This window comes from Ursus arctos, chromosome X, assembly GCF_023065955.2.
Source record: "Ursus arctos isolate Adak ecotype North America chromosome X, UrsArc2.0, whole genome shotgun sequence".
Lineage (NCBI taxonomy): Eukaryota > Metazoa > Chordata > Mammalia > Carnivora > Ursidae > Ursus > Ursus arctos.
In genome coordinates this window covers 1,365,111-1,389,991 of record NC_079873.1, presented here as the reverse complement: position 1 = coordinate 1,389,991, position 24,881 = coordinate 1,365,111, and the positions used below count along the sequence as shown (strand labels likewise).

At 48.6% G+C, this 24,881-nt stretch overlaps 1 protein-coding gene across 6 annotated transcripts in view; it reads left to right on the top strand.

Moving 5' to 3' along the window:
* LOC113240784 (dehydrogenase/reductase SDR family member on chromosome X) overlaps window positions 1-24,881 on the top strand; it is a 207,313-nt gene that overhangs the window by 10,923 nt on the left and 171,509 nt on the right. For 5 of the 6 annotated variants that reach the window (XM_057308826.1, XM_048213190.2, XM_044391881.3 and 2 more), the window contains exons 2-3: window positions 14,137-14,244; window positions 20,573-20,641. In XM_057308826.1, coding sequence (XP_057164809.1) covers window positions 14,137-14,244; window positions 20,573-20,641 — 177 coding nt within the window. Of the gene's footprint in view, window positions 1-6,411; window positions 6,728-14,136; window positions 14,245-20,572; window positions 20,642-24,881 lie in introns of those variants that run through there. The other variant, XM_048213191.2, reaches the window with a different exon arrangement.

Below are 24,881 nucleotides of genomic sequence, written 5' to 3'. Positions count from 1 at the left end.
CATCCACTCATCCATCCACCCACTTATTCATCCATCTAAATATCCATCCATCCATCCATCCATCCATCCATCCATCCAGTCATCCATCCATCCATCCACCCACTCATCCATCCATCCATCCATCAACCCACCCACTCATCCATCCATCCATCCACCCACCCACCCACTCATCCATCCATCCATCCATCCATCCATCCATCCATCCATCCATCCATCCATCCTATACGTTTATGGTTAAACTGAAGGTGCATTGAGTGACTTTTATTCTATCTCCATGACATTTAATGGGTTGATGATGACCAATTAACATGTCATGGATTTACAGTTTTGCCCACTTTCTCAATTACACTGGAAGGACCCATGTGATTTCCTATGGTCCAGCCTCCCCAGATCACAGGGAACATCTGAGGACTGGACCTTTCAAGCTTCTGCCCCAAAAGATTTGGATAGAGCATCCCTGAACTCAGTGCCTAGTCCCCTGCCTCCCATGCTGGCGTGGCCCCAGCCCTTCACCACACCTGGACACAGAGATGTGACATTAGGGTCAGGTCACCAGTCTGCAAAGTCAACCACCTGGAGGGGACACTAAGGCAGGGCCCTGCCGGGGACGGGCAGAGTGGATGTTGGCCTGCCTTGGGACCTCCATGAAGAGGAGCTTGTTCCTTACAGGCTGGGCTGTGAGCCTGGATAGGGTTTCTCCTGTGGGGCACACACGGGGACCAGGCAGGGCAGATGCCACAGTGTGGGCATCCAAGCCAGCAACGGGCTTCCTGGTGGCTGGTGGCATGAAGGACACCCCCTTGGAGGGGCTGGCGAGGGGCTGGGTGGCAGGCTGGCTGAGCCCCTCCCGGGCCTTGTCTTTTACCAGCCACCCCAGTAGGGAGTGCATTAAGCCTAGACATGGGAGGACAGAAGATGTAGATACATAATCGGGGGGTCATGGCATGCAGAGCGGGGAGTGATGCCCATGGAGGAAAGGGTTCTGGAGAGACACCAGAGCTCTGTCTCTCCATCATGTGAGGCCAGAACAAGAAGGCCCTTCTCCACGTTTTTGGGTGCTTGTCAGACCGTCAACTGATTAGGTGTGGCCCACCCACACTGCAGAAGTCCTTTGGGTTTACTCAGTGCACGGAGTCCGATGCTAATCTCTTCCAGAAACAACATCACAGGACAGACACACCCAGGGGGAATGCGTAACCAGCTCTCTGGGCTTCCCTCCACCCACGTGTCTCGAACCCTCACACGAGCTGTCTCCCACGCACACCTGAGTGGGTGCCACCGGGCCGGGTCCCGACCGTCACATCCCCCATCCACGCTCCCCAGGAACCACACCACTTTCCCAGCGTGCTCACGGTTTGCTCAACGGTGTTCCTTGGAAATACCAACAGCACGCCCGGAAAATGCCCTCTGTGTTTTCCGCACGGGGCATGTTTCCTTCTTCCCGTTTATCCTCATACCCTTGGGGCTCCTCCCCAGACAGCTCTGTCCTTGGGTGTTCACCCTTCCTCAACATCATGTTTGTTTTTCAATTAATAGATTTTATTTTATTTTTTTAGAGCAGTTTTGATGCAACCTAGAATAAAAATCTATCCATCATGCAATTGCGTATATCCAGCAGCGACACCGAGGGGAACACACGGAAATGTCCCGTGTACCCCCGAGACCACAGACATGCACAGCCTCCCCAGCAACTGTACCTGCCCCACAGATGGGACGTTTCCTACAAGTGGTGAACGTGCACGGACACATCATGAGCAACCAGGTGCATACTTTCCGTTAGACCTTCTTGGGGTTGTACGTACTATGGGTTTGCAGACATGTACAATGACACGTGTGTGACATTATAGAGTCATGCAGACAGCTGGCACCTCCCTAAAAATCCTCAGTGGTGCACCTGCTCGTCCGTTGTCCCCCATCCCTTGCCGACCACTGATCTTTCTTCCGTCTCCATGGTTTTGCATTTTCCGGGATGTCCTAGAGTTGGCGTCACGCAGGATGGAGCTTTTTTCAGACCGGTTCCCTTCCCTTCTCAGGATGCACATAGGGTAACTTTGTGGCTTCTCACAGCTTGATACCTCATTTCTATTTCGCACTGAATAATATTCCCGTTGCCTGAACGGACCGCACCTTACGCATCCATGCACCTGTTGAAAGTCCCCTCTGTCGCGTGCACAATTGTTCCAAACAGAGCATGTTATGCCCCGGTCCCTTTGGGGTCAGAACGTGTACAAAAGCACTTGTCTGACGGTATTGACTTCCTGCTCCTGGAGGCAGCGTGCGGGGCCGGCTGGATCTCTGAGTTGTCTCTCTGGTCAGCTGACCACGGGGCGCCCCGTTTCAACCCTGGGGGGCTGGAGCAGCTTCCCCGGGGCAAGACGGAGCATTGGGAGGAAGCACAGACCTTGCGGTGGCTGTAACATGAGCTCGTCCCTGCTCGGTGCACGTGGGTTTGGACCAAGAGCCAGAGTCTGGGGAGGGCTGGTCCATGAGGGGAGTAATTCCAGCCGTGCTCCCTGCCATCTCCTGATTTCAGACCCCCTCTGTGATGCAGTGGGGGCAGTGAGCTCCTTCCCTGTGCTGCACAGTGACGTGTGCTTCCTGTGGGTGTCAGTCTCCAGGCGGTGGTCACGGGTCCTGGGACGGAAGGCTCACGACCACACAAGGCAAGCTTGTTTGGCAGAACACAGCCCAGCGGCCGGCCCCGACTCTCCCTCTCCCACCGCTACTGAAGGCATGTGGCCATCATCGCCTGGAAGACTGCCTTTCAAACACAATCCTACCTTACATACTAGTGTATATGTTATCTTTTCCTCTGGGATCGGTGGGCCTTGTCCGATCAGTGGAAGGCTTTGTGAGAAAACAGACTGACCTCCCCTTGGCTGGTGGATGTGATTTTTTTTTGTTGATGTTGCTATGACACTTTGATTTATCGCTCTATAAGATGAATGCCTTTCAAACACAATCCTACCTTACGTACTAGTTTATATCTTATCTTTTCCCCTGGGATCGATGGGCCTTGTCCGATCAGTGGAAGGCTTTGTGAGAAAACAGACTGACCTTCCTGGACGAAGAGGAAATTCTGTCTCCAGGTGGCCTTTGGACTCTGGCTGCAGCATTAGCTTGTCCCTGGGTCTCAGCTTGCTGGTCGACCCTGCAGAATAGAGACTAAAATATATACAGTTACACGAACCAGTTCCTTAAATTAAATCTCTCTCCCTCCGTGTAGTGTGTTTCTTGGGAGAACCCTGACTAATACGTCCCTTATGTGTAAGAGATACAGGGCCGGACCCCTTCCCAGCTTGAGAGCATATGTCTATAAATATTTTATTGCATTGTACGGTAGGGCTCCAGCCCCAAGTATCCACCTCGTGCAAAACACACGTCACCTTTGGTTACCATGCCCACTGTCGATGCCTTAACTTTGAATTCTGCAGATGACGCGCTCCAGTGTGGGTGGGCCTTGTCCAATCAGTTGAAGGCTTTGTGAGAAAACAGACTGACCTCCTCTTTGCTGGTAGATGTGAGGTTTTTTTTGTTTTTGTTTTTGTTTTTGATGTTGCTAGGATGCTTTGATTTATCGCCCTATAACATGAATGCCTTTCACACATAATCCTACAGCATGTACTAGTTTGTATCTTGTCTTTTTCCCTTGGATCCTTTCTCTGTGGTTTATTGGAATCCAAGGATATGGGAGTGGAAAAGACTTGGCTTTGTTTGGATGGTCCCTTTCTTGGCGGTGACGTTATAAACACTGTTTTGTGTGTGTGTGTTTTAACATTTATTTATTTGAGGGAGAAAGAGCTGGGGGGAGGAGCAGACAGAGAGAGAGAGAATCTCAAGCAGATTCCCAGCGGAGCCCGGAGCCTGAGATCACGACCTGAGCCGCCAGTACCACGTACGCACCCCTAAACTCTGTTTCTAACAGAAGCTTGACTGCCCTGGCCTCCAGATCATTCCTTCTCTTGTAATGCAGAAGGAATTCAAGGCGGCTTACACGGGTCTGCCTAGGGCAGGTGTGTGCAGCCCTGAGCATTCGAGAAAAGGACCAGGGCGTGCAATTACCAGCAGCGCCAACGGGAGTCATAAAACACGTGGGCATTTCTGACCCCAAGACGGCAAAGACTTCTTTGTTTTTAAATTTGTGTTTCGAAAAGCAGACTGTGTTCCACGGCACAAGCTTATTAGACGTGTCGCAGGTCACCGGAACTCCCGTGCAGTTCCGAGAAGGAATATGGAGAAATCTGGTGTACCCCTTCCCTGATTTTCCCCCAGGGGTAGGATCTTGCAAAGCTACATAGTACGTGACCCCAGTGCACGTGTTAGCAGGGATACAATGCATTGCTCTTTTATCCACATTTCCTCGTTTTCATGGGTAACCACCTGTGTGTTGGTGGGGGTAGCGCACTGGGATCTCCTTGCACGTGGAGGGTTGTGAATCCCCCGTCACGGATGGTCAAGACACAGGGCGTGTTTGCCACTACCAGATTTCCAAGTATTCCCGTCCTATAGCTTTGCCACGTCCTTCCCACCTCCGTGCACCCTTCACCCGTGGCAAACCACTCATCCGTTCTCCGTTTCCACCGTGCCATCGTTCCAACCGTGTGACAGAAACAGAGTCACGCACAATGCAACCCTTTTAAAATTGCTTCTTCCCCCCCACCCCTAACTCGGCATAATTCCTGGAGGGTCCTCCCAGGTGTCGCTAGAACAATAAGGCTTTCTTTCGCAAGAACACCTGTAAAGACTCTTGCAGAAAACAACCTTCACCCAAAACGACAAGGCTGGCTATGCATCTTGAATGTTCGAGCATCGTTACATACCCGTGGGGGTGCGTCTGTGACACCAGTTCTCAGCGCTGGGGCCACGGGGTCAAAGAGAATACCCACGCCCGCCTGCGTTGCACGGCCCTCTGCTAAAAAGACACAGTCTTGGGGCCAGACGAATCGTTTTGGTGCAAGCATGCACGTTTTCTTATGGGGCCAAGCAATCCTGGGGGGCAGACCCCGCTGTTGTGATGTCTGAGTACGAATTACCTGCCTTTTATCGAAAAAAAGTATCTAGTCATAGCAGTGGGTTTCAACACTGTTTTACATGTGCTTTTTTTTTTTTTAATTCAATATCTAGGAGTCCCTTGTTCCTTTTCTTTGTCTCTTCTGAGGGGAGGAGAGTCGATGTTCCTATTTTTCACAAGACCCCTTTCTGGGTGACGAATGCACCCTTTCTTCCGTGCCCCACACTGTGTCATTTGCCTTTTGCTGTTACCTGATGCACCTGTCATTCTTTAGAATGAAACCTTTCCTTTATGTGCCCCGTCTCCCTGCACGAATTCTGCGTGGTCCTCAGAAAAGACATCGTCGCGGAGAGATCATCCCCTAAAAAACCAGCCACCCGCGCGTTCCCGTCCGTACGTGTGATGGGATTTTTAAATATTTTGGATGTTTAGAGACTTAGACCGTGGACACACTATTTGAAGCAGTCCACGTCTCAAAATCTATAAATTATTTAAAAACGTGTTTTAAGTAGTTCCAGTATTTGGATATGTAGATGATTTAAACAATATTTTAAATCTTTCAAGTATTTGAAAATTTACATTATTCAAATAGAATTATTTAAATAAATAATACGTACATAAATAATAAACAAAAATTCAAATGTTTGAATGATTTTAAGTCTACCAAATATTTGAATATTTAAATTATTCGAATGTTTGAACTGTAAATGATTTAAACGGTATTTTAATGTTTCAAGTATTTGAATCTGTAAATGATTTAAACAATATTTTAAATCTTTCAAATATTTGAAAATTTAAATTATTCAAATACAATTATTTAAATAAACAATAAATACATAAATAATAAAGTAAATAAAGAGAATTCAAATATTTGAATAATTTTACATCTTTCAAAAGTATTTGAATATTTAAATTATTCAGGTGTTTCAATCTGTAAATGATTTCAACAATATTTTAATGTTTCAAGTATTTGAATCTGTAAATGATTTAAACAATATTTTAAATCTTTCAAATATTTGAAAATTTAAATTTAAATAGAATCATTTAAATAAATAAACATAAGTATAAATAAAATAACTCAAATATTTAAATAATATTAAATTTTCGACTACTTGAATATTTCAATTATTCAAGTGTTCGAATCTATACATTATTTAAACAGTATTTAAATATTTCGAGCGTGGGGATATGTAAATTATTTAACTAACATTTAAAAATATTTCGAATTGTTAACTATCGGAGCCGTGTGTTACTTCCTGTGCTGTGGTCTGTGAGCCGAGGGTGCAGAAAGCTGTCATATGGTTGCTTCCCTACATGCTGGCCCTCGCCGAGGCATGAGGTCAACCCACCACATTTCAGTTCCTAAAAAAGAATAATGACCCACGAGGGCTCTAAACATAGCCCGGGGTCTGGACGGCCTCTCTTTGTCAGGACAGCCAGCAAACATCTCACCTTTGCCAGGCAAACGGGCTTGGGACATGCTGGTCGCTTTTCTTATTGAGTTGTGGGCTTGCCTCCCAAACACATCAGAGCCACACCGTTGGACCATGAGGCTGCCGAGCTCGGTGGTTCGGGGACGAAAGCAGCAGGCGTGAGCGTTGACCCCGGGCCGCCTCCCTGGGCGTGTGCGGCAGCTGCTGTCCCCGTACAGGCTGGCGTGGTGGAGATCAGGTTACAGCTACATCTCCCCAGCGCTCTCTTGGATACCCCTCGGAGGTGAGCTGGCCTGCGGGACTTGGCAATGATGGACACCGGTGTGCAGGACGGAGGGCTGCGTACAAGGGGATGGACAGTGGTCCCATCTATCTGTTTGCAACCGGGTTTGGGGCAAAGCATAGAAGGCATCTGGGCTGGAACTGACTAGTGTCTGGGAGATAAAGGAGCGGGGAGAGGGGTTGGCTCACCCGTGCTCCTAGGGAGCCCCGCTTGCCAGGCTGGGGTGTCCTTGCAAGGATGTGTGCATGCATGTGCACCAATTTCTAGGGTTTGAATTGTGCACCCCCCAAAAAAGATATATTGAAGTTTTAGCCCCTGGTACCTATGAAGGGGATCTTATTTGGAAATAGAGTCTCTGCAGATGGTCAAGTTAAGATGAGGTCAGTAGGGTGGGCCCTGATCCCATTGGACTAGGGTCCTTGTAAGAAGAGGACACAGACATGTACAGAGGACAACAATGTGAGGACACAGGGAGAACACAGGGCATACACGCCAGGGAGAGAGGCCTCAGGAGGAACCAGCATCAGCCTATCCATCCATCCAGCCACCCACCCACCCACCCATCCATTCATTCATCCACTCATCCATCCAACCATCCATCCATCCATCCATCCATCCATCCATCCATCCATCCATCCACCCATCCACCAATCCATTCATCCATCCATCCACTCATCCATCCATCCACCCACCCACCCATCCATTCATCCAGCCACCCACCCATCCATCCACTCACCCATCCACTCACCCATCTGCTCACCCATCCACTCATCCATCCATCCACCCACCCACCCATCCATTCATTCATCCACTCATCCATCCATCCATCTATCCATCCATCAGCCATCCACTCATCCATCCATCCATCCATCCACCCAACCATTCATCCACCCACCCACTCATCCATCCACTGACCCACCCACCCACCCATCCATTCATTCATCCGCTCATCCATCCATCCGTCTATCCATCCGTCATCCATCCATCCATCCATCCACCCAACCATTCATCCACCCACCCATCCACCCATCCATCCATCCATCCATTCACCCACCCATCCATCTGTTCATTCATCCACTCATCCATCCATCCATCTATCCATCCATCAGCCATCCAGCCATCCAGCCATCCACTCATTCATCCATCCATCCAACCATTCATCCACCCACCCATCCATCCATCCATCCACCCACCCATCCATTCATTCATCCACTCATCCATCCATCCATTTACCCATCCGTCATCCATCCAGCCATCCACCCAACCATCCATCCATCCATCCAGCCAGCCAGCCAGCCACCCATCCATTCATCCATCCATCCACTCATCCATCCATCCACCCACCCACCTATCCATTCATCCAGCCACCCACCCACCCATCCATCCACTCACCCATCCGCTCATCTATCCATCCATCCATCCATCCATCCATCCATCCATCCATCCATCCATCATATCTATCTGTCTGTCTATCTATCTATCTATCTATCTATCTATCTATCTATCTATCTATAATCTATCTTTCTGTATATATATAAATATGCATGTATACATATATATATTTTTAAATTGTTTTAAGGAATTGGCTCATACAACTATGGAGACTTGTTAAACCCAAAATCTGCAGGGTGGACCAGCACCCTGGAAACCTAGGGCAGATGTACAGTTTGAGTCTGAAGGCTACCTGCTGGGGAATGGACTCTTGCTCAGTTGGTATCAGTCTTGGTGCTGTGAATGCCGTCAACTGGTTAGACGAGGCCCACTCACATAAAGGAGGGAAAAACCTTTACTCACAGCGTGCCAATTTCAGTGTTAATTGCATCAAAAATAAAAAAAATAAAAATAAAAGACCCGGCTTCACAGAAACATCCAGAGTGATGTTTGAGTGTGTATCTGGGCACCATGGCCCAGCTAATTAGACACATAAGATCAACTGTTCTGGAAGCCGTGACGTTCACACCTGTGATGTGGTTGTCCTGGGCTCGGTGGGAGGGAAAGGCAGCTGCAAGGCTGGGGCCTGGGGACTTGACAGAGTGACGCCTGGACCCTCTTGGGGGTGGTGCTGTCGGCATCTTGCTTTGGAAGTCAGCTCTCCAGGAGACAGTGGGGTTGGCTTATAGCTGGTGTGTGTGCCAGACATCAGGACATTTAGGCTCACCCTTGGCACAGGTGGGTCCCAGAGAACCGCGTCCTTTGACCTCGACTCCAGTGCCTTTCTCTGGGCAGTCCCTCCACCCTCTGCATGGGCTGTGACTTCTCCTTTCCTCCTTGGGTTTTGGCTGCGATAGCTTGTTCAACCTTCTGTGTGCATGGGAAACTCTGGATGCTGACGGAGCAGGTGCAGACCCCAGTGTCCGTGCAGGATCCGAGTTGGGGCAGCCTCTCTTCCTCCTAGCGACACCCTCGCCTGATGCAGACTGGGAGCCGGCGTCTCTGGGACGCGTGTAATGTGTGCATTTCAATGCACACGTGTATAAACGTATAGGATTCAGCATCTATAAGTCTCAGCAGCTATGTGCAGGGTGGGCGATCAAAACCATAGTCTTCGAGGGCCGCTTGGTTTCGTGTCTGCGTCCACCAGTTTCCTAATGTGCAGCCAGCGGTGTTACTGGGTGTCCACAGGGCTCTGCAGGGCTTTGTGCTTGTAAAAAAAAAAAAATCCTACTTGGGGACTGGTGAGGATTCTTCTCGCGCTGGTCCTGGAGGAATTGGGATGCACGTTGTGGAACAAGTTCACTGCATTTATCGGGAAAGACGCATGCACAGCGATGGCGGACACGTTTGGGCTTACAGGACGTGGACGTACCAGGCGAGCAGGGATGGGGTCCTCTTCGCATGCAGGGGTGAGCCCCGACACCTTGGTGGGCCCCCACGGCGGGTAGCTCTGGTCCCACCCGCCACCTGTCTGCCTCCGTCTCTCCTGCCCATGCCGCCACGCGGCTCCCAGTCTTGCTTCCAGATGCTTCCCCAGCATTCCCTCCTCCTGCACCTGCCTTGTGTCCTCTCCTCCACTTTGCACGGTCCTTGTGCATCCTTCCCCACCATGTGAGCCTTCCTGTGGCTTATCCACACCTCTCCGGTGCTGGCAGAGTTTCCCTGGGCAGCTTGGAGGCCATGCCAGCTGCTTCCCTGATTGCCATGTGCGTCTTTGAGGTCACCTTTGTGCGGGAGGCGGGATACCAGTTCCACTTTCTCATGCAGCTGTGTGCCAAGTTTTCCTGAACGTTGGCGACTAGGACCGTGGATGCATGAGTGTTGTTTCCAGCTGCTCGGAAAGGCGTGTGTTTTTTGGACCGCGGGCTGTTGGCCACGAACCCCTTTTCTCTTCTGTGCGTCTCTTTCACGCTCGGACATTCTGCTGGGACATTTGAAACAAGTGTTGCGATGTGTGGCCTCGATTTCACGGATGTGTATTACGTACCAGGAAATGCGAATAATTCTTTGTAGGAATTTTAAAGCCCCTGCGGAGATGTTCCCCACGACTCTGCACGTTTTGGGGCAGTCCCTGCATTTGGGACGGTCTCTGACTTGCCCCATACTTCGTGTTCTCAGTAATTTTCCATCCACCCAAGTGCGCATCATAGTTCAAGAATGCCCTCCAATGCCATATCTCAAGGTAACAAAGAATAACCTTCATGCCTTCACAAAACAATGGCAGACATGCTTCTCTTCTTTTGTAAGAAAACCCGACAGGAGCACGCAGGACGTTTCAGGAGCAAAAAGAGAAAAAAGCGTACTCGCTTTCGGGACTTGGAAAGTGCTGGGAGATGTTGGCAGTGCGTCCCCAGCAGGAGTTCCCATTCTGCATCCTGCTCCCGATCTGGGGTTTTGCAAGCCCTGTGCTGAGCTCCACAGAGGGGACACAGGGTGGGACCCAGCATGGGTGTGTTGGACGGGCCCCCAGGGTCGGCGGTGCTGTCTGAGCCCAGTGTGGACGGTTTTGCAGCCGTGTCTGCACGGAGCCCAGAGCTTGGATGGGCGAGAGCTGTTTCATCCAGAAACAGCTGCCCCATTCCCACTTATGTGGATGGAGGGTTCCCATCCCATGCTCTCCAGGGGGTGCAGGTGGGGCTCGCCACAGGGAGTCCCAATGCACTTGGGGTGTCCATTCCCTTCCGCCCATCTCTGCGTCTCTGTAAACCCAGACACCTGTATTTATTGGACATCAGTGAGTGCCCCGTGCAACCCCACACCAATATGAACTCTTCGGGGAACGGGAGGGTCTCAATAGTCTCACCAGCAGCACAGATGTCTGATGCAGCGGGATGGCTGAGACCTCCCAGCATGGGTGAGGGACGGGCATTTCTGTTGGAGGGGACACCCATGTTGGAGTGATACAAAACAGCATGGGTTTTAGGCCAATATGAGTCCACTGTCGCTGGGAGGCACTGGGTCAGATGCTGAGAGCCATCTCTGGCATTGTTTCCCTTTTCGCTTTGGCTGCCAGGAAGCTCAGAGCTGAATTTGCACTTGCAGCTCCATGGGAGGGGGTCTTATGATCAGCAGAGCTGCAGACGATTTTTAATCTTCCCAGCTGGTTCAAATCTATCTCAGGGGTTGAGTTTTAGGATTTGATTGATGGCCCCCACCCCTTATTCACCTGCATCGTATGACCAACTTTTGTACATTGTACTTTAGTGCATTCAACATTTAACGTGAATTTTTTTTTTTTTAATTTCAAATCATTTCCATTCATTTGGGTTAATCCTGGGAAGCTTTACAGCTGGGGAACATGTGTTTAAAGTTTGAAGTTGGGAAAATATAAGCGTTGTTTTTCCAAAGGGCAAGTAATATGTGGTAGGGGAAGGCTTGGTAACAGCTGTCTTGCAAAATTAAGTTTTCCATTGTAACTTTTTACGTCCAGAAACAACACTCATGACCTCGAGTGGTCAGTGCCATTTATCATACTTTTCATGATTCAGCTCTGCGGGTTTTCCCTGTAAACCTGTGTTCACCAACCAGGGCATATATTTCCACGGTATGGCCGATAATTACTGACTTTGGAGCAACCCGTTCTCACTACTGCCTGTCTTTGGTGTGATTTCTTTCCTCAGGGTGTGTTTTTCCATTTTGAGAGCCATCTCCCGCGTGCCAAGTCCTCATAAGGGGCGGTCTGGTTCCAGTCCCTCGTCTTCATGTTGTTATTTTGGGGCTATTTAACACAAGGTCGGGCTTCTCCATCCAAATCATGCACATAATCATTTTGGTTCCTGATTTTGGCATCCAGAATCATGGCCACCAAAGACATCGGCATCCTAAGCCCTGGAAACTCTATGTTATGTCGTCACGAGGCTAAAGGGAAATGAAAATTGCAGACGGAAATTAAGATTGCCAATCAGCTGACTTTGAGATGGGTATTTGTGACCTCCAGAACTGTAGGATGATACGTTTGTGTTTGGGTGGGGCTGGTGGCGGGGGGACACACGCGACCCCTGTGCCCTTCATTGGACAGTTGACTGCATTTGGGACAATTGTTTCCAATGAATGATAGGACCGGTTGGCGGGCTGAGCAGGTGGTTGGAGTCCTGGCTAGCTCCTTCCCTCCATGACCCAAAGACACCCCCTTGGAGTGGTGTTCTAATCCCGTTAGAAGTCCATACCCTCGATGATGACCTGGAGCTCCTGCTTCTCACCTGTGGTCCAAGTGCTCTGTGGGCTCTTCTGCTCACGGTTGAGAAAATGTCCTGAAACACACGTTATGAGCTACATAGAGATGAGATCTTTTTAGATTTCTAGGGTCAACTCACTTACGGGAATTGGGACTCAGAATTATGGTATCAGCTGGGAGATAACTTCAGGGACCCCCATGTCGGCTGAGCCGCGCTTGGCGGGAAGCCTATCAGACTTGCTTGGCGCATCGTGGCGTTGGGAGAAAACACTCTGAGGATCTGTGCCATCCTTGATCTGGCCAAACGGAAGGTTCTGTTTTTCTTGATTTGTAAGAACTCTTTACATATTACGAAAATAGCCCCTTGCATGTGATCAGGGTTGCAAAATTTTTTTTTCTAATTTACAATTTACTTCTAACTTTGCTTTTGGTGTGTGTGGTTTTTTTTTTCCATGTAAAATTATTTTCATAGAGAAATTTGTCTACTTATTCTTCTCAACTTTGACTTGTAATTACGAAGCTCTTTCCTACTCTGAGGTTAAAGATAAATGGATTCATGCTTTTTCCCCCCTAATAGGTTTATTGTGTAACTTCTTCCCCTTGGTTAAATTTGATGTGTAGCACATGAGGTATGGGTCTATTTTTGCCTTTTTTCCAAATGTCTATTTACATGTCCCAACACCATTTATTAAAAAGTTCATCTTTCAGGCGTCTGGGTGGCACAGTTGGTTCAACGTTTGACTCTTGGTTTCAGCTCAGGTCCTGATCTCAGGGTCGTGAGATCAAGCCTGTCGTTGGGCTCCACGCTCAGTGTGGAGTCTGCTTGAAATTCTCTCTTCCTCTCCCTCTGCCTCTCCTGCTTGTTGGCTCTCTCTCCTTCTCTGTCTCAGATAAGTAAATAAATCTGAAATAAATCTGAAATAAAATAAGATAAAATAAAATAAGATAAAAGTTCATCTTTGTCACCTTTATCAAATGGTAAAGCTCCCAGGGCTGGCCACTTCCTAGAGATAGCATGCAACTCTCTGAGAAGCACCCCTTTCAAGTGCAAACCAGGCAACCCGCAGTCCTCGTCCCACCACGTCCGTGACCCATTGTTGGCCACTGTCCACCCTACCCACGCAAATCACTGCAGGGCCAGGGACACACACGTAAGGACAGCCCTTGTGACCCAGAATTTGCTGAAATGACTCACACCAGCCCATGCTAAACCTGCTGAGCCTGTTTCCGTGACCCGTTTCTTCCCACAATAAAGACTTTTGTCTATGTTTCCATGTCCTGCTTCCTCTCGTGTGGCCCCGTGGTGTGGCGTTGTGTGGCATGCCTCCTTTGTCTTGGGAACTGAGTGCAACCAAGTAGTTTGCAACAGCAGGAATCATCCCCTGGTCTGCTGTCCTTCTCCAGACCTGAGTAATAGTAAAACCTACATCCTGCCCCATGTTGCCTGGGAACGTTGGCCTTGGACTCTCATCCGTGCCTGTAAACGCTATTCCCCTGCTCGCTCCCAACCTTTCTGCCAATCATTTTGCTGATACTCCAGTCGGTTCCTGCCAAGGCCTCAGCTGGGGATGAGCGAGCCTTTATCAGGTGCCTTGACCAGGCTGGAATGACTCGGGGCTAATCCACCCTATTACATTCCTGCCTCTCGAGCCTGCGGGAATCCACGAGGAATCCAACCACAGATGCCGAACCACAAGGCCCAGGGCCCGTGGGGTGTTCTCCTGTGGCTGAATTCTTCCACACGTGGACTCTGCTTCTAAAACTTGGCTTTGATTTGTTTTTTCTTTTACTTCTTCTTCAGTGTTGGCCCCACAACCTGACCGTGTTGCTATCGTGACCGGAGGCACGGATGGTATCGGCTATTCCACGGCGAAGCACCTGGCGAGACTCGGCATGCATGTGATCATAGGTGATGATCGTACTGTTGGCTAATGGAAGATACCCAGTTGTTCGCTAATATGCAAACAGTGATTTGCTTATAGGTTAAACAGATCTGGGGAACACCTGAGGGTGTCTTTATAAGGACTCTGGTCCTCGTGCAATGAGGACCCACCTCAGTGACCTCATTTTACACTAACCACCTCTTTAAAGACTCCCTCTCCAAATAAGTTCACATTCTGAGCACCTATGAGGTCCAGGCTTCAACATATGAATTTGGGGAAGACACAACATAGCCCAGTGTAGACCGTGAACAGGTTTTCAAAGACTGCCTTCCTCTGCAAGTGTCCTATAGACACGACATTGTCCGTTCTTCTGTTTGAAACTCCCTCTGTTCTTTATCCTGGTGTCTAACTCCTTTTTGAAAACGAAGGGATTTTTTTTTTTGCCTGGGAAAGCGAACAGAGTTCAAATGAATCCATTGTACGTTTGTTAATTTTCCCAGTGAATTGGGGGTAGAATTTTTAATCTGCTGGGAAAAATGATACGGTGCACATCACCTTTGAAAAAAAGAAAACAAACCAAGCACTTCATGCTAATCATTGTCCCCCCCATTGACATCATTTGCATTTAATTACTACCTTTTATGGTGTCTGTTTTTACAGAAATCATATTATATGTCTGGTTTTAGGTGTTAAGGATTGCTATCATTTAAGACTTTCTACGTAACATTACCCATGGTCCTTTACTTATTCATTTGTGATTTATTTCTTCCTTTCTCCCATTTTTTTCTTCCCCTTTTTGCCCGCCATCATTTTTTGAAGGATAATTTCAGGTTAGAAGCGATAGTTGGGGCTCGGTATTTAAACATGAATGTGTTCCACTCCTTCCTGGCTCTTGACAAGCTCAGTCCTTGGACCCCCGTCAGCATCTAGTGATGCCTAAATGCACAAACCGAAACCCATAATATTATAAACTAAATGATATTGGGATGCAGATATAAAAATATATAACACACAAACTTGCCACATGATCGTAGACACGAAATCTTTTTTTTTTTTTTTAAAGATTTTATTTGTTTATTTGACAGAGATAGAGACAGCCAGCGAGAGAGGGAACACAAGCAGGGGGAGTGGGAGAGGAAGAAGCAGGCTCATAGCAGAGGAGCCTGATGTGGGGCTCAATCCCACAATGCTGGGATCACGCCCTGAGCCAAAGACAGACGCTCAACCGCTGTGCCAGCCAGGCACCCCACGAAATCTTTATAGGACAAATAACATGACCTACTGGCGGGTTCGGTAACTCCTACTGAGTGGAAGCTGTGATGATCTTAAACTTTATTTTGAGACAGCTTCAACCCCTGAAGTCGGGTCTGAAAATATCTCTGGTTTGTGTCGTGGCCAAGTCATAGACCCCGCCCATCCTCCTGTGTCTTGTCCACATTCCATTGGGGATTGGCCACCATGATGATGTTGACTGTTGGTGTTAAAACTCACAGACCCCCTGAGTTCCATGGGGGCGGATCTCCGAGGAGGCTCTTAACCCAGATGGGGAACCCCCAGGTCTCGCCAGTGTGGCCTTCTGTTGTCCTGGGAGAGGTGTGGCTCATGCGGGTATCCTCAGCTGTTCCTTCCTTCCCGTGATCAAATGGACTCATGCTTCTAACTTTGCTCTTTTTTTTTTCACTGTTGCAAAACATGACTCCACAACTTAAAATTTTTGTATTGTGTGGCCTTTGCCATGTGTCACTCTTTTGAAAAAGTGCAGTTTCTCACAGTGGTCCCTCCCTCACGGACCCACCTAGGCATCTTTCTCTCATGCACAACCCAGTCTGTAGAACAGTGCACATTTGTCAGGCTTTTGGAGGGGACGATTACTTCTTAGTTGACCTCACTGTTGTTTTTCCTCATCGGTATTTTTTTCTGTGGGGATGTGTCCAGGTCCTGTTTGAATCGATGTGCAAATGATAGAACAGTTTTTGACAAGTCCTTGCAAGGACAGTCCTTACCAGCATACATATCTATCCCCTAGATGACAAGCAGTTGTTGGCAGGTGTGGGGGTCCTGCAGGACAGGGGACCTATCTGAGTGTGCATTTCTGGAACTCCTCTTCAATTTTAGCATTCCTGTGACGTGTTTCTCTCTCCTTGGGACCTGGGCACATCAGGGAGACAGGACGTGTGAGCAGAGGGACTCGGGTCTCTGGGACACTCCTGCCATGTCTTGGATTTCTGCCACCATCTGGGATGACTTGATCAAAGTGACATCAGGGGGGCACCTGTGTGGCTCAGTCAGTTAAGCATCTGCCTTTGGCTCAAGTCATGATCCCAGGGTCCTGGGATTGAGCCCTGCATCAGGCTCCCTGCTCAGCAGGGAGTCTGCTTCTCCCTCTCCCTCTGACCCTCCCCCCTGCTCATGCTCTCACTCTTTCTCTCTCAAGTGAAAAAATAAAAAAAAAAAAAAATTTTAAGTCAAAGTGACCTCAAACCATGAACAGAAGGAGAAGTAGGTCCCCTCTGAGGGTCCGCTGGACCTGGGCTAGAGGCAAAAGGAAGCTGGTGGAGCAGGATGGGGAGAACCCTCTGTTCTGAAAACAGATGAGGGCTAGCATCCGGTACTGGGAATCTCTGCCCCTCGTGACTTCGCTAGTGCACCTGTCTTCTTTATCTTCTTAATTCTTTGTGAAACTAGGCAATGTTGCAATGCAAAGAAGAAGAAAACAACATTATTCCATTTCTGTGCTTTTTGCCTCAGTGTGATGGTTTAGGTCATGATGAAGTCTAGATGGGTTAGGTCATGATGGGGTCTAGTTGGGTTAAGCCATGAGGAGGTCTAGTTGGGTTAGGTGATGAGGAGGTCTAGATGGGTTAGGTCATGAGGAGGTCTAGTTGGGCAGGTGATGAGGTCTAGTTGGGTTACGTGATGCTGGGGTCAAGTTGGGTTAGCTGATGAGGAGATCTAGTTGGGTTAGGTGATGAGGTCTAGTTGGGTTAGGTAATGATGAAGTCTAGTTGGGTTGGTCATGATGAGCTCATGAGAAGGTCTAGTTGGGTGAGTGATGATGAGGTCTAGTTGGGTTAGGTGATGATGAGGTCTAGTTGGGTAGGTCGTAATGAGGTCATGAGAGGTCTTGTTGGGTGAGTGATGATGAGGTCTAGTTGGGTTAGGTGGTGATGGGGTCTAGTTGGGTTAGGTGATAATGGGGTCTAGTTGGGTGAGTGACGATGAAGTCTAGTTGGGTTAGGTGATGATGAGGTCTAGTTGGGTCGGCAATATGATGTCTAGTTGGGTTAGGTGATGATGGGATCTAGTTGGGTTAGGTGATGATGGGATCTAGTTGGGTTAGGTGGTGATGGGGTCTAGTTGGGTTAGGTGATGGTGAGGTCTAGTTGGATTGGTCATGGTGAGGTCTGGTTGCATAGATCACCAGGAAGTCAAGTTGGGGTTAGGTCATGCCGAGGTCTAGTTGAGTAAGGAGTGTATACTGCAGACACAATGCAGTGAAAGTATGTGAGTAAGCATGTGGTACTCATGCACTTGAGGACTGGAACCCCGACTCTCCTATCACTTCCTCATTTAGGTGATGTTTCTGGAGCAACAGGAACAGTCCTGCCAGCACCAGAGTTCTCCTTCTCTTGAGTTACACAGAGTAAGCAACACTTGTTCTCCTCACCCTCCTGCATCTTCTTTCCCACAGAGCTTCTAATTATCTACGTGGGTCACAGTTTGACCCTCTCAGTCCGTCCAATCAAGAGTGAATGTTCCCTCCTCCCCGAGTCTTTCAGGGCCTAACTGCATATATTCCGAGAGGGACAATGTTTCATCTTGTGTGACAGTTTGATTCAAAGCCACTGAACGAAATATTATCATTGGACACTTTAATATAAATTTCATACTAAATAGAAACTAAGAGATGTATATATTCAATTTCAAATTGGCCACTCCTGAGTCCATTAATGTTTAAAGAAGAATCAGTTACTTGCTAAGGAATTGAAAAGGGAACCTGGCTCCAACCCAAGCACATTAATATTGCTATTAATACATTAATTATTAAATTTCTCATCTGCTCACGATATCTCAGTTCTTATAGCTTCAAAATACTATTTTGGTGGAGGATCTTTCTTTATAATGCTTCATGAATGCTTCTAAGGTTGAGACCAGGGGCCAGTAAATTTTTTCTGGTGTGGACCAAATGATAAATATTTGCCTAGGTTTGTCTCTCAGTGATCAGCTCTATCTTGATATCAGGAAAGCGCCATTGTCAATATTTAAAGCTACAGACATGGCTGTTGTTCCAATATATTTTTTCTTTTTCTATCAGGGAGCTCATCCAATGTGGGCCCAGGTCCCTAGTTTGCTGGCCCTGGTTTGGGTTCAACGTCTTTAAACTTAGCCGCCCACAGAAAGCACGAGCAGAAGGCAGACCCACTGTGCTTGTGCCTAACTTCCATCCTGGTTAAGTGCTCTCTCTCATGCAATATTTGCTCAGTAAATGTAGGAAATCTCTAGCGATTGCGTAGGGTCAAGGTTCCATATCCAGCTCTGGTGAGCCAGCTGATAAAGACGACCTTTGCCAAAAAAGTGCCCGGGTCCATACCTCTAATACAACGCCTTCGGGGGAGTAGTGAGCTGCCCATCAAGGGGTGCTGTTACAATGACCAGTTTCCCCTGCTGGTTTGATGCCCCCCACTTTCTCTGGCCATGGATATCTCTTTTGGGAACATGGACCATCTCTCCCACATCATCGGCCACCCCTCATGCCACGATGGTGAACGCCAGATGCATGGCCCAGCAGTGGATGGCTAGTGAATATTTTTAAATTGCATGGGATTTCCAAAATAAGCCCGTGCATGTACATGGCCCCAGCTTAAAAAAAGGTGAATTTTATTTTGTTGCATTGGATGCCTAGAACATTTAGAGATGGAATGTAACTTTCCGGTTATCCCTCACACGGCCGCCCGTCCGACTGTGCACCCCGCAACACAGCAAGACTCTGAGCAAAACTCGAACAACCGTGTAATATTCTCTTTCTTCAAGGGAGCCAAAGGTGTGAAGACTTTCACAGCTGCGTTTTCTTGACGTCTGCAGCTTTGAACTTCTTCAAGGTGGTGGCGCTTTATGTAATCCTTTAATTCACCCACTAAAGATGTCTTTTGCCATATTTATCTCAGCTACATCTCCAGCTGGAGCCCAAGACGTTTTCAGTTTCACGACGTTCACCGCTGCTGCTGTCTGTGTTTCCCTTAACTCTTTGTTGTAAACCCTTTTGCTTTTGGAAAGGGCTTTCCTTCAGGGTTTTCGGGGCGGTGGGGACTAGTCAATGACATGGAGTAATTTAATTAGTGCAGGATACAGTGGCAGGGGTTCCCTAGCAAGGCCCCTTGCGTGTTAGTTAGAAGACAAAAAGGAAACAAAATAGAGGAAAACAGCATGCAGAAATGCCTCCAGAACAGATTGCTTGGCTCTGTGTTTTCATTGAGATCTCAAGAGGGTTGTCCCCTGGAGAACACCTGGCCAGCAGGGGCTGGACGCAGCTGGGAGGGTGATGTGAGCCACCCCACCCCTTGGGACCTGGTCCTCCCAGGCCAGGTGTCTCTCCTGCTGTCCTCATGCCACCTGTCACTTCTCGGGGCTCCAAGAGCTTCACGCCCACGCCTGTGTTCCTCAGATGCCAGCTCTAGTCCTCTCGTGCGGAAGCACTCCCATGACTCACCCTTGCAGGGAGTTTCGGGGTTGGCTCACCCCACAAAGGAGCTGAACGTCTACCTGCAGTCCAGTTGATTCTGAGCCCTGGTGTGTGGGAAGACAAGGTGTCCTGATGTTCTCCCCTGAACAGCAGCCCCATTCGGCACACCTTAAAATTCAGACCATGTGCTCAGGGACACGGTTGGAAAACAAGACACCTTCCTCCAAACATCAATGCACTGTCATCTAGTAAGACATAAAAGAAACCTCATTGACTATTTTAACACCCAAATTTCACAGTCTCTAATTTTATGGTGATGTCCCTCACACAGCAAACATGCGTGACCATTTTTCTAAGCTCACGTTTCCCCGGAGCCATACCTGTGGAGTTATTGATAAGGAAATGGGAAATCCCAAGTACGTAGTGGGAATGGCCCATGATCATTTTACAGCTCAGACCACCAGTGAGTGGAGGGAGGCGGACGTCCACTAACGTTCCTTAGAAAGTTCTGTGTGTGCTCTGACCTTCCTGCCACCATTCCACGCCAGGGCTCGATGACAAGCCGTAAAGAGCCCCCTCCGGGGTTGTGTTTTGCATCTCAAGACAGCATTTTCTCGCGCTCAGTAATGTCTGGACGACCTTGCCACTGATCGTATCTTTTCTTTTCCTCGTAGCTGGAAATAATGCCGGCAAAGCCCAGGACGCTGTGAGACAAATACAAGAAGAGACTTTGAATGACAAAGGTAGTGTTTGCGAGCTACGCGGCTCTTGTCCTTGGTCCGAGTTGGTGTTGGCTGCTGAGCTGCAGACCCTGATGTGCGATCGCGGGTGGGATCGCGGGCGCGAGTGGTGGAGGTGGGACTCGGGGGTGGGGGATGTCTCTCCCTCTGGTGTGTTTCTTTTGGGGATTTCCGGTCCCCCCAGAGAGTGGTGAATAGCAGCAAACATGTCCCTGTGATAGCGTTGCTTTGTGTAGGCATCTCTGTGGGAACGCTTTCGAATGCGCCGGTCGATTGCATGTCTTGCGACGATGGGACGTTGTTCCCATTCCGTGTCCATCTCCAGGGCTGGCGGCCCTCGGCGCCATGTCTTCACACAGGAACCGTTAGATGCTCCTGCCAGCAGGTACATCTCCTGGTTGCTGGTTCTGGACTGCAGATAATTCCAACATGGATATGTCTGGCACCACCTTGCTCTGTAGCAAACCCTGTAGTGCTTGCTCTCTCTACTTGTCCAACCCGAGCAGTGGACACCTGTCTGTAACATCTCTCCCAGTTGCAAGTGCTATTGAGTGCTTTCTGAGCCCTGCTCGTGGGTGGGCCTCATGTTTAAGGAAAGAAGATGCACGTCAACCATCTTGAACTGGATCCAACCAAGATGGCGCTTTGAGCATGTCCCAGATGCTGGGGCTTCTGCTGTCTGAGCTTATGGTAGGGTGGCTCTCCTCCTCCTCGTTCTTCTCCTCCTTCTCCTTCTTCTCTTCTTCCTCCTCCTCCTCTTTCTTTTCCTTCTCCTTCTTCTTCTTTTTCTTTTTCTTCTTCTTCTTCTTCTTCTTCTTCTTCTTCTTCTTCTTCTCCTTCTCCTTTGTCTTCATCTTCCTCTCCTCCTCCTCTTCTCCTCTTCCTCCTTCTCCTCCTCATCCTCCTCCTTCTTCTTAAGATTTTGTTTGTTTATTTGAGAGAGTGAGAGAATAAGCAGGGGGAGGAGCAGAGGGAGAGGGAGAAGCAGACTCTACACTGAGTGTGGAGCCCGACTTGGGGCTCTATCCCATGACCCTGAGATCATGACCCGAGCCAAAATCAAGAGTCAGTAGTACAACCAACTGAGCCACCCAGGTTCCCCAATGGTGGTTCTTCTTAATAAGGCAGGAGAGAGAAGGAAAGCCATGGATGGCAAGTCTAGTTACCATCTGTCCCGTGGTGCCCTTATTCCCCACCTAGCTTGTGCAAGGCAGCCATAAAACTTGCCATTTCACCCTGTGCACATGGCGGGGGGATGTCCTAGCTGCCTGGGACCTTCCCCGTAGCCCAGAGCCAGTCCAGCTCTTTGTGGAACACCAGGCATCTGTTGCAGATGGGAGCTGATTGCTTCTGCCACCAGCCGTGCACAGAAGTGATCACCACAGATGATCCTTGTCCCCATCCCCGTTTACCATGGCTCAGGGAGGTGGCGTTCTCCAACACAGTTGCTTCCCAGGCCTGCGGCATCACGGGGAACAGGTTACAAAAGCAGATTCCCAGTCCTGCGAGGAGTCAGAGCCTCTGAGGCCGGGGCCTGGGCATCTGCATTTCCCTCTGGTTGAAGCCTCACGGCCCCGTTATGAATGGACTTGCACTTGATTTCCAGACCCAAAGAGGAGTCTCTTGGGAAATCACTAGATCGTGTGTTCTTTGTGACTTTTGAAAAATTCTGAGTAAATTTGTAAAGAACAGTTTGCCAAGACTTGCAGTCTAAGCAAGGAGGGAGTAAAGGTTCGTTCATGAGGTTTATGAGGTTCATACGTTCTAACAAAGCTGTAAGCAATAGCCCTGATTTCTTGGAGGAAAGAATGTTCTAAGAGCCATTTCTACCATTAGAAACGGCTCATGCTGGCTCCCGTGCTGTGTGTTGAGATTCAGGTGTGGGTATGCAAAGCCTGTGCTTTCAAGGGACAGCTCTTTGTCAGCTCCTGTGTGCTAGAGGGGAGGCCGCCGAGGGTCTCGGGGTCTGCAAGGCAATGAAGGCAATGATTCCTCATCACGCGGGATGGTGAGCTCACTTCCGAGAGCAGGCACACCCCTCTCCTGAGAGCCGACAGTGTGCCCCCTGTTGGCAGCTCCTGCTTCTTCCTCCTGTCAAATGGCACCAAGTAGGCATGTGGAATTAGCGCCTGGGAGATCCAGGCACTTGGGTGGCTAACCCTTCAGTTGCAGACCCAGGAACCTCAGCCCATCTTGATGCACGCTTCACTCCCTCACTGCCTCCTGCTCCTGGGCATCTCCGTTTACGAAAAGGGCAGACCCTTTGTGTGAACAAGAAGCATGGCTGCGCGTCCTTGGCGGGGGCAGCTGGCCCTTCTTTGTCCTTTCTGCTTCTTAGAATAGGACCAACAAAGGCCCTAAGGGGGGTCACCGGGTCTTGGGCAAAGCCTGGCCTGGGAGCATACATGCAGAGCCAGGGAGGTGTCTGGACCCGAGCCGGGTGAGCCCTGAGGTGTGCAGCATGGTTACTCCAAATGGGGACCCCGTTCAAGGTGCTTGCCTGTGTCTATTATGATCAAATGGGTCAGTAGGGTGAGCAGGGAGGAAAGAGGTCTGAATCAGACACACACACACACACACACACACACACACACGGGACAGCAGATGCGTTGGCAGCCCCCCTTCCTCTTGGCACATCTCCTTGCAGTCAAACCTAGCTCCTGATGCTCTCCAGAGCTGAGCTCTGAGGAGACGCTTCTCTCCAGAGCAGCGTGGACCCTCTGGGGCCTCTGAAATTCTTGCCCACACACCGCCAGTAATGCAACTTGGATTGAGGCCCATGGGAGCCTCAGTTACTCATGGAGTATGGCTCTTGTAGGATTCCGGCATTGGGTAATTCTGTGGGTTTTTTTTTTTTTTTTTTGAGCAAGCAAGCACACATCCTAACAACATTAGTGTAGGTTCCAGCCAAGAACACAATGATTTCTCAATGCCTACAGGCTGTCCAGCCCACCTCTACCTCTTCTCTAGACTTACTGTAAGTAAAAACAACAAGAGAACAATGACAAAGGTCTTAGTTGGTTGCTTCATCCTCCTTACTTTCTGGTACTTTCTGCCTTTGAGGTCATGGTTAGTTGAGATCCTACTTTGGGTTAGGGTGGGAGGATGTCCACATACCAACCTTTAACTAGTTGAGCTCTTGGAAGGATAGAACCAAGGCAATATGGCTCATTTCTCAAGTGAGAGATTTCCCGGGGACAAGAGTTTGGGGACCTTATCATCATGTGTCCATGACGCCAAAATCTTTATTGCTCTTGAGTAATAACTACTGAAGAAAGCTGTCTTGTTTGGAGCAAATACTGTCACTTGTAGGAAAGAAAGAGGAAGAAAGAAAGAAAGAAAGAAAGAGAGAGAGAGAGGGAGGGACGGAGGGAGGAGGGGGAGGGGGAGGAGGAGGAGGAGGAGAAGAAGAAGAAGAAGAAGAAGAAGAAGAAGAAGAAAGGAAAAGAAAGAAAGAAAGAAAGAAAGAAAGAAAGAAAGAAAGAAAGAAAGAAAAGAAAGAAAAGAAAGAAAAAGTGAGAGAGAGGGAGGTAGGGAGGGAGGAAGGAAGGAAGAAAAAATACAAAACCCAACACCACCACAAAAACCAACGACAGAAAGCCATAACAGCATCCCAGCGAACCTAAATGGGAATAGAGAATTTCAATACTAGTAAAAGAACTTAGGGAAGGTAATTCTGTTTTGGACATTCGCCATAGACTCACAGAAAGCCGGGCAGAATCCCCTAATCCTAAACCTTTGGCGTGATCCCACTGGAAATGCGGAGTCTGCAATCTTCTGTAAAAGGCTTGGCTTTGTATTCTTCAGAAATATCTTCTCGACCAGTTTCCGTCTTTCCTAACATTGTTCCGCCAGCAATAGCTTGACTCCGTCTTTATTGGGAAGAAGGGCCGGTTGTTTGATTCATGGGCTTTTTGCTCAGGTATTATGTCTGGTTTGCTTTCGTTGAAAGAGAACTTTTCCTGTGCCAGGAGAAGTCAGTTGGGTGCACTTGCCAGTAAGATAGTTTTACCTTAGAAATACATCTTTGAACTATAATGTTTGGATTATCCAACTGACTATAAAATAATTAGTCATGGAAGCAAAAAATACTATGATGTCATTCTGGTATTCATTATGGGACTAGGTAATAGCGTTTTTGGATCGCAATCTACTAGTCTTCTCTCATCCGAGAGAGATTCAGATCTTGAATGTAGACCTACCTTGAGATGAGTAGACACCTACCATTTTTCTTCTACTCATA